Here is a 9793-nt window from a genome sequence, read left to right as displayed (position 1 = left end):
ATTAGTATCCAGAGACTCCAGAGTGTCTGCTGCACTGTCACCTCCCACAGCCTTCTTTACACGCACTTTGTGTGTGTGTATAATATATAGATGGGTGCAACCTGTATCTGTTGTCTGACTCACTCACACCAGGAAAGCACCGTCAGCACACTTTCAATGCCTTTGTGTGTGTGTGTGTGTGTGTGTGTGTGTGTGTGTGTGTGTGTGTGTGTGTGTGTGTGTGTGTGTGTGTGTGTGCGTGTACTGCATTGACACATAAAACACACACAGAAAATAACACTAGTAACTGATTGAAATATAGACATTTTATTTTCTACTCATTTCCTGACAATAAAAATGCTCCTAAGGCATAAACGCGTGCCACTTTTGATCTACAGCCGACACTATAAATAAAAGACCTGAGTACAGCACGTGTTAATAGAATATATACAACTTATTTTTCAAATGCGTTAGCACCACCTCGCTTTCACTTTTGCTGTTGATAGGAGAGGTCGGGCCATGAAGCATGCATGAGCAGGAATTAAAGGGCCACTTCGACAATCTTACCCACAAGGCTCAATTTACTCGTCTAGAAGAGCACTGCTCAGCCTGTAAAACCAGTTGAATGATCTGTGGCTCTGGAGGAGCTTTGTCAAGTCTGAACTAAAAACGAAAGAAACCTACCCTGACGATGTCATCTGGGTCTCAGATTTGAGAGTTTAAATTTGTAAGAGAAAGCCAAAAAGTCAACACGCTGTTTGAAAGATCTGTCAAGCAAAGAGGGGTCTAATGAAAGACAGTGGCAAGTTGCATTGTGGGAGTTGCAGGATGGACCGTTGTCGGAACATTGGTACTAATACTAGCAATTTTACTACTTAAAAGTCGGGACATATTGACCTCCGCTGTTTCGATTATGTCCCTTCTTTTATTTTATTTTAGCAAGTCTCACAACTTTTCAAAGTAAGACACTAAATCTCTGGAGGAGCAATTTAACAGCATATAAAATACATATAATACAAATATAAATTACTGGTTGATTGTCATATTCAATAATCAATTAAGAGAGGCACAGGCAGCAAAATCACAGAAAGGTTCTTCAGAAAGGAGCCCCATGCGGACGCTTGATCTGATTAATCCATGAGACATTTTAGCTTCCTCTACAGAGGCTTAATCCAGAGGTGCTGCTCATAACCGACATTTTCATCACATTTATACCTGTACCTCTTTCTGGTTGAACACACCCTTACGTTTTTTGCCAAAATCATCTGCAGAAAAACCAACAAGTTTGCTGTCTTGCTCTTTTAATCACTGCGTTGTGCCAAAACTGGCTCAGCTGAACTTCTGCGGATGCCGACATTATTATGATATTCTGACATACTGTCATAGCAACAAAAGCTGACAAATGACTCACGAGTCTTCAGAAGCAGATCACTGGTGAGATTTGGGTCTTGGGAGTGGGAAATCTGTAGCAGACGCCCGTGTGGTCAAACTTGAAAAATGTGACTTCATGAGGCCTTTTCCTGTTCACACTGATCAGCATTAAGACATTTTTTTACAATATGAACACCTTTGAGCTGCTTCAACATGTGAAACTTTTAAAGGCCCTTAAAAGACGCATTAGACTCCTATAACACTGTCAGATTTGGGCTCTTTTTTTAAACTGGCACATTACCCACAATGCTGCTGACAGTTCGGTCGGAGATTCAGGTGTGTTATTCCCCTATCAAACTTGTAGTCTTCGGACCCAACCAATGCTGACTCATGTGACATCACTTGAGGCAATTTATCAGACTTGACAAAGCTCCCTTTGGAGCCACAAAAGGCCCCGGTCTTACCTCGACGCCAAGAGCAAAAACTTTTTCACCTGCAAAAACAGCCACAGTTCACACACAGTTCTACTTTAATCTGCTCCAGCTGGCTTTCATAGGAAATAAAGACAAAACATATAGTATGTACGCAAACAGCACTTTGTGAATGTCAGGTCCACTGCACTGGAGCTACATCATCTACTGAATCCATGAGGACGATGTCCGCGATGTTACTAATGGAAAATGAATTTAAATTCAGTTAATAAATGGTCCTATTAAAGAAAAAAAAAACACCCTCTCAGGGGTCATTTCAGTGTCTCTCCACGGTTGGTATTGATGTTTTATTTTAAAAGGTTATCAGCCTTTCAGTGTTGTTCACCTTCAACATGGCGTCTGGCCACAGTTACATCAAACAGTCCTGTTTGCTGTAAAAGTGTAAAGCCTTACATATCTTAAAGTTCCCCGCTGTTGTGGCGGGCTTTAATTTACTGCAAAGCCTGGAAGGATTTCAGTAGTATTCAGTTTTAGAGTGAAAATACTGCGTCAGAGGCCCTTTCTGGGAGATCAGGGAAAGACTGAATCAATACACAAGAGAAGTTTTTGGTATAAATATGGTCATATTTAAAATGTCAAATATAAAAAATATGATCAGTTATCAGTGATTTCAAATAAAATCAGTCTGAGCAACCACATCAATCAGCCTAATTTCCGTTATAAGTTCATAAACTTCAGAGCTGAGGACCACAGGGTTCGTGAGGCCAGCACTTGATTTTGGTCCACATTTACTGTAGAAAGACGGTTTTACAACATGTGTGTTGGGTTTTACAGTCATGACTCGTGTCTGATGATCACTGTCAGGCATTTCTGTTCACGACAGCGCTCCAAATCATCCAAAAAATACCCCCCCTGTTTTAGCCCGGGGCTCCACTCTTAAGCCGTTGTGCAGTTCGTGTTTCAGCGTCAGTAGACGGCTCCCATGCTCTGTGTGGCTGACGCTGCTGTTGATGGAGCGTGGTGCGTAGGGCCAGACTGCGGCAGACCTAAATGTGCACCCTGCTGCTGGTACCAGTTCTGGTGGGTGTAATCTCCCATGAAGGCGGACGAGGAATCAACTGGAGGCTGATAGGGACCCTGCCCCCTGCTGGTAGGATCTATCATTGCATTGCTCTTGATGCTGCTGCTGTTTGTATTGTTGCTGCTGCTGTTGTTGTTGTTGTTACCGTTGCTGTTGTTGTTACCGTTGCTGTTGTTGTTTTCCCACACAGCTGGGGAGGGAGGAGAGTTGCAGGCCATGGAATCGCTGGCATCTGGACTGTGTTCAAGAGGAATATCCCCGAGAGGAAACTCTCCATTCTTGTAGAGCTTTTTGAACTTGGAGCGACGGTTCTGGAACCAAATTTTGACCTGGAAGGAGGAGCATCACATATTGAGGCAACTTAAAGAAGTGAAAGAACTGAAAAATGTACAGCAGTATTAACTGAATTTCCAATTACTCTTACTACTTATAGTAGCTAAATGTCGGAGGTTGATGAGGTAAAAGTGAACCAAAACAGTAACATTGTGGGCCATATAACCAAAACTAGATGCTGAAAGACACTAAAATTCATAGTAATTTGCTCCATAGTTAATATAGGACAGTTAACAGGCATTACAGCTGCCCTATCTATATTTAAGCTTATTTTATAGACAACTTTAGCTTCTTTTTAGCCTCTACTAGCTTCTAAACTCCACTGTACGCTACCTGCCCGGCACAAAACAACAGAAAGGCAAAGTCAGTGACTGCATTAGCATTTAGCACCTAAGGAATCAGATATTTCCCTCCAAGCATGTTCAAAAGTTGGAGCGTCGCCTCAACTCCAGCTCTGGTTTCGCTCTGGTGTTTGTGTGCCTACCTTTGGTACCAGTGTATGTCCCACCAGGATCGGTCATTTCCCCACTTCCCATTCATTGTCAAAACACGTACAATCTGGCTGTTTATGTCAGGGTTTAAGCTAAAATGAAAATATAATGCAGCATTTTCCTCTTCTTTTTTTTTGACCAAGTGGTGAGAGATTTTAGCAGAGCGGGATGAAATCGGTGTTGAGCACGGAGAGATATTGAGCAGAGAGGCCCCAAGAGGCTTTGAACGGGGAGTTTTTTTTTTTTTTTTCGGTAGTTTCTCTTTCGCACTTGGTAGGGGAGGGTGAAGTGACAGTTCACTGGCCATAACAACATTATAAGGTCAATGTTGACTTTTTAGCTTGTTCTTCTGCCACTAAGTAATGGCTTGTTCTATTGATATCTGCTCGCATGTACAATATTAAATCTATTAATCTATTATTATTTACAGCTCATGTAATAATGCAATATTATAATACTGTGAGAGCTAATGTGATGCTGTCATACAACTTTAAATCCATGAGGGCATCAAACCAAATGTCACGACAATCACACGCTTTGAGCTGTGGTGGATTGTGCCTCATGCCTTTGTTTTCTTAAAGTTTGTGCATGTAACCCAAGCATAATATTGAACAATGATTTACAGCAGCCGTAATGAAACAACCCACGCCACAAGTTAAGTCTTTTATCGCTTGGGTGCAGATAATTAATGCTGTAGTAGGTCATTAGGGCAGGAGGAGTATGACTGCATAAACCAGACTGACACGACAGCAACAACACACACACACACACCTACGATCACTGGCTACCATTCTCTATTTACATTCTATTGTATTCCTACTGCTAATTTGTTTGGTTACATGTTATCTTAGTAGTCTAGTAATGGCATTGTGTACTATTGTTTGAATAATTATAGTCTAAAAATAGATTAATGTATTAATATTGATCTTGTAAATTATATTTTCAACTTCAATTCAAACATATATCTTTAAATGTAACTTCAGCTATATATCCACTGCATACTTACTGTCTGACAGCTCAGTCACCTATGGAGTTAAACTTCAGTGATTCTGCTTTAGCTGACTCCAATTGGTTTTGGCTCTTTCACTTTAAAAGATATTTCAAACCCTTTCAGTGCTTCAGTTTCAGCTGCTTTAAGTCATTCAATTTAACTTCCATTCAAACTCCAAGAGCTAATTTTCTTGTGAAAATGCAGCCTCATCTCATTTTTACTGCACTGTATCATATCTCTGTCAGCACACCAAACTGCACCGTTTCTCTCCAGTCTCACCTGTGTCTGTGTGAGGCCCAGCTGCGCGGCCAGCTCGGCCCTCTCCGGCAGGGCCAGGTACTGTGCCGACTGGAATCTCCTCTGCAGGACCGCCAGCTGGTAGCTGGAGTAGATGGTCCGGGGCTTGCGCACCTTCTTGGGCTTCCCATTGACCATCCGAACCTCCACGTCTGGTTCCTCTTTCACTGCGAGAGGGAACAAAGCCATGTGATATTCATGTGGGGGGCCTTCTGAGTGCTTGTGGAACCTTACAGTCAAAACACCATGGTACTGTCACCTTCTTCTTCTCTGGGCTTAAAATATACAACCTGTACAAGAAGTCTTTTCTTTCTGACAATGAGATGAATGTGTAGCAGGTCTCTACAGGGCAGTCTGTGCAGAGAAGTTGTAGCACAAAAATAGCCGCGGTAGCTACAACCCCGAAATTTCAAAGAAATTCCGCCAGCACTCTGGACTTATAATTTTGGTCTGAGTGTCTCCCACAGCCGGGGAGGGAGACAGAGATTTATAGGTGCTTTTCATGTAGCCTGGAGGCCTGCTTGTATACATTGCTCCCCATTTGTGCTGTTATTCTGTATCCCTGTTCTTTTCTTCTTTTAAAAATACAACCTACTCAAACACACTTGTTTACATTTGATCAACATACATATCATTTATTACCTTAAGATGGGAAACAAAACTTCCTGTTGTCCACGGTTGTATTGAATATGCCACTTTGGTTAATATAAGGGGAGAATGTTTGTGGACTAAATATGAGATATTGTAACATTTCTTATGGTCTGTTGTCCTGTCAAAAATATCAATAAAAAAAAGATGGGAAACAAAACATAAAAAAACAAACATTTAACCATATGCTTTATATGCAATTTGTATAGGAAATAATCAGTATTAAAATATTTCATATATTTATGCATTTACACCTAATAACAAATTGTGTATAATATCTTTAAATGTTTGTATTTATGTTATTTGCTGAACAGATTTAACTAAATATTTAAAGCTGCAGTAGGTTACCTAAATTAAAAAAAACGAACAAAAACAATCAGAGCTGAGAAAGATATAAAGACACTTTGGGTTGGATGGCTTGAAGATAGCTGATGGTTAAGTTTCATTCCCAGGGTCCCAAAATGTCTGTATTTGATTCCCTGGGAATGAGACTCCATCAACTGTCTCTCTCAGCTCTGATTGGCTGTTTTCGTTCAGGCCCGGTGGATTCTTGTAAATCCCATTAGGAGCTCTAGGAGGAGTCAGAGGAACTGATTGTTTCACAGATTATCTGTCTCATGTACTACTGTCAGGATATAGGGAAAGTTTCAGCAAATATGACTGATGATTTTTAAATAACCTACAGTAGCTATAATAAAAATCTGAATTCAACATTTCAAAATTGTTTGCAAGTATTTATTACTATTGAACATATATTTATTTATTTCGAAAAAGACTGGTGAATACACAATTTATAGAATATTTCAGTTTTTTGTATTTACTGCATTAGTTTACACTCCCATTGAGGACACTGATGATTTTTTTTATGTTAGCAACCCGCAGGAGAGTTTCCTCTCTACAGTTAAAAAGTACAAATAGTAGTTTGTTTAAAGGCTGATTCCTGTGTTTTTTTGGTCTCAATATATTTCAGTTGGAATGCTTTTGGACCAACAGACATAAAGGAATCCAACTGCATTGGGACCTTAATGTTGGAAAATAACATTTCCAGACAGTATAATTACTAATAACAATTAATCTCACAATAAAGTTAAATGTAGTTGTTGTCCCTGTAGCTAATTCGGATATTTTATCATCTTTTCATCATTTTCTCACATTATTTAACCAGTTATCCTGTTTGAAACATTTATTGATTATTACATAGATTAAGAAATAAATGAAATATATGGTTATTTACTTTTTTATGATCATTTAGGCATTTATATTGATCTATGAATTTATTTTGACACCTGTTTGTATGTTTATTTATTAGTGTGGTCGTGGCTGCGAGCCTTGCATGATAAGGAGCCGTCCTCGCTGGATGATTCAAAGGCCAAGGCTGACTGACATGTCGTGACACCTGATGTGCGTGGCTGTGGGCCAAAGTCCCTTGGGGCCATTTCCAGGAGTCAACTCCCAATTGGAATGTCAAAAACAGTACACCAGTCTGTCGGGTTTGTTTTTCCCCTGTAGTTTGCACACAGGCGCCATCCAAGCTCCAAAGAAAGAGCCAAAAGAAAAAGTTCTGAACACAGTGTGGCTGTAGGGGAACTTAAGTTAGAGCCAAAATGGTGTTTGTTGTTCCAAATGTTGTCTTTTATGTTCTTGTAATATCACTGCAGGATCTGAATCACAGTGACCTTACAGCCTCACTCTGATAGCTGATGTTTCCTGAAGGAAGCTTGGAATATTTTCACCCTGTTTATGGTGGCAGAGACTGTTTAGGTGATCTGGTTCCTAAACATAAACCAATCGCGTGTCAATAAATTAGTTCTTCATTCCTAACAGGTGAAGCTGGAAAGTCACAGGCTAGAACTAGGCCATGACTGCCATCCAAAGGCTTTTAGTTTCATTTTCTTCCAAATTAAAACCAAGGATAAGATAAGCTTCCAATTTATTAATAACAATGCAACACAAAACGTTTTCAAAGGCCTTTTCCTCCAAACGTGCCACTCTCCAGGCTGAACCTGCAATGATCTCTTGTTTCCTCTTCACCCACAGACACCTCCCCCTCTCTTCTTCCTCCCTCTACTTAGAGTCAGTCCTTCTGGTGAGAGCTGATGAGTGCTTACACAAAATCCCATTTGAATTCATAAAGATTCAACAGCAATCTTAGTCACCCCGGCACGTAGAACCAGAAGCTTCTCTGCTGACAATAAACGAAACAGTGTGTTTATTTGTGAGTTCTTCCTTCAGCCAAATAAAATCAAGTTTAGTAAGAGGAACATGCTGTGAGAACCACATCTAACACCCAATATTTGCTGTCTGTGGAGCACAGAATCATCGTAGTTTGAAAAGCAATAAATCATTAACCTTGAATACTGATATTCCTGAGCAAAAAACCTTTGAAAATCAAAATAAATTGCAGTAAATGCTACTTCTGCAGCTGCACACATGGTTGAATTATTCACTTAGATTTAGTTTTAAAAAATTACTCCCGGCACAAACATTGGTTTTAAAGCTGAGACACAAATAATTTTTTTATACAAGTGTCTCAGTCAAGTCCCAGGTCTCCCCTACTGTGAGTGCACTGTAATTCTGACTCCCTAATCATCCTCTAATGATGGAGATTTAGAAGCCCACGATTAAGAGAGCATCAGCCAAATGCTCCAAAATATGTATAAAGTGCAAAGTAAAGAGAGTTTAGGGCGCAGTGGAAAACGGATAAATAAAAACAACGTTTTCTTCCCAGTGCGTAAAACCCGTGCGCAATTACTGGGTTTATATGGCTAGACATGAGCACTTGCCATACATCAGCCTCTGGTGGTCAGAGTGGCTTTTCTTCGACAAAGGTGATGAGGATGTTTTACAGAGCTGTGTGAGCAGTATGTTTGACCTGATTATTATTATTTCTTCTTCATTAAACTGATCCAGAATCAGTGATCAGTCAGCTCCAGTGAGAAGGTTTTTGCGCATTAGTTGGAACTTACCACCGTCCTGCAGCGCTGACTGAACCTCCCTGCTGAACGCACCGTGCTCCCCTCTGTACGCCGCATGGGGGTACGGGTACTCTGCCTTGCCCACGGGGTAAGCACCGCCTGGACCCATCCCGTTCAAGTTATAGTGGTGGTACGCGTACGGGTTCATGTGCTGGGCCGAGTACGACTGCTGCGCCTGGTAGAAATCCTGCGAGCCGTGGAGAGCGCTCTGCCCGCTGTAGAAGCCCATGTCTGTGGATGAGGACTCCGGCAGGGTCGGGGAATCCTTGGCGGCCGAGATGGAGCTCCCGGCCAGGGGGAGGGAAGGTTTCTTCTCCTCGAAGATAGGCGAGGATTGGCCGTTCATTCTCAGCGCCTTCCTTTCGCTCCAAACTGCGCAGCGGGAGTGTAGAGAGGTGCTCGCAGTCTGGAGCTGGCTGTTCCCAAACTCCCTTGACGCAGCAGCAGCCGGGCTGTCCACCGTGGCGGCGCCCAACCCAACTAGAGCTCGTAATTACAGGGCGCGCCGAGCTGAGCCGGGCCGGGCAGGACAGAGGGGAGTGGATGTCTCCTTCTCATTGGCTCGCCTGCTCGCTCCCTGCCTCTGCCCCGAGGCCAAGACAGCGCTGACTGTCGCCTGTCTGGCTCCCTTCTTCTCCCCACAAAAACCTCCAGTAAGCCTCTCCTCGGGCCTGTATGCAACCAGAGCGCATAAACAGTTGGCAAGCCCGGAAAAGTCCTCTAACTAACGTTCACCTCGACATATCCTCCCAGAGACTTTAACATCACGCAAGATTCCCAGCAGAGCAGATAAAGGTTTAGCGAGCAGGCCGCGCATAATGGTGTTGTGATAAGGAGTGTTTGCCTCCCATTCAGATGCAGATCCACAGCCAAGTGCTGCTCAGGAGTTATTTACAGTTCATCAAGGCTTATTTTAAAAAAGGCTTTTCCTGCTTTACATGTGTTGACTTGAGCCCCGGGCTTCTCCCGCGCCTCAGGGAGGAGAAACAGCCACCATAAAGGTGCTAGAAACCCCAGGAGAGTACGGAGGGCACATGATGGTGACACTACAAGGAGATCTACCTTGGAGTGCCTCACTGTAACATAAAATACATCCATACAAAATGAGCTGCTAAGTAAACTCTGACTGCACTAAATGTTATAAAATGTGTTTTCAATTTGGAAAGATATAAACTTAAGTTTTACACACAAGTGAG

The 9793-nt window shown here is 42.0% G+C and overlaps 1 protein-coding gene across 1 annotated transcript; it reads right to left on the bottom strand.

Moving 5' to 3' along the window:
* Positions 1–290: 290 nt before the first annotated feature.
* Positions 291–9460, bottom strand: LOC127355792 (homeobox protein Dlx3b). Its single transcript, XM_051387007.1, has 3 exons — positions 8589–9460; positions 4957–5141; positions 291–3191 (listed from the first exon to the last, which is right to left on the bottom strand). The coding sequence occupies exons 1-3, from the start codon at positions 8941–8943 to the stop codon at positions 2748–2750; spliced, it is 984 nt and encodes a 327-aa protein (XP_051242967.1). The 5' UTR covers positions 8944–9460; the 3' UTR covers positions 291–2747.
* Between the last annotated feature and the right edge of the window lie 333 nt (positions 9461–9793).

This window comes from Dicentrarchus labrax, unplaced genomic scaffold, assembly GCF_905237075.1.
Source record: "Dicentrarchus labrax unplaced genomic scaffold, dlabrax2021, whole genome shotgun sequence".
Lineage (NCBI taxonomy): Eukaryota > Metazoa > Chordata > Actinopteri > Moronidae > Dicentrarchus > Dicentrarchus labrax.
Note: the sequence above shows the minus strand (reverse complement) of the source record. Positions and strands in the feature narration are given on the sequence as shown.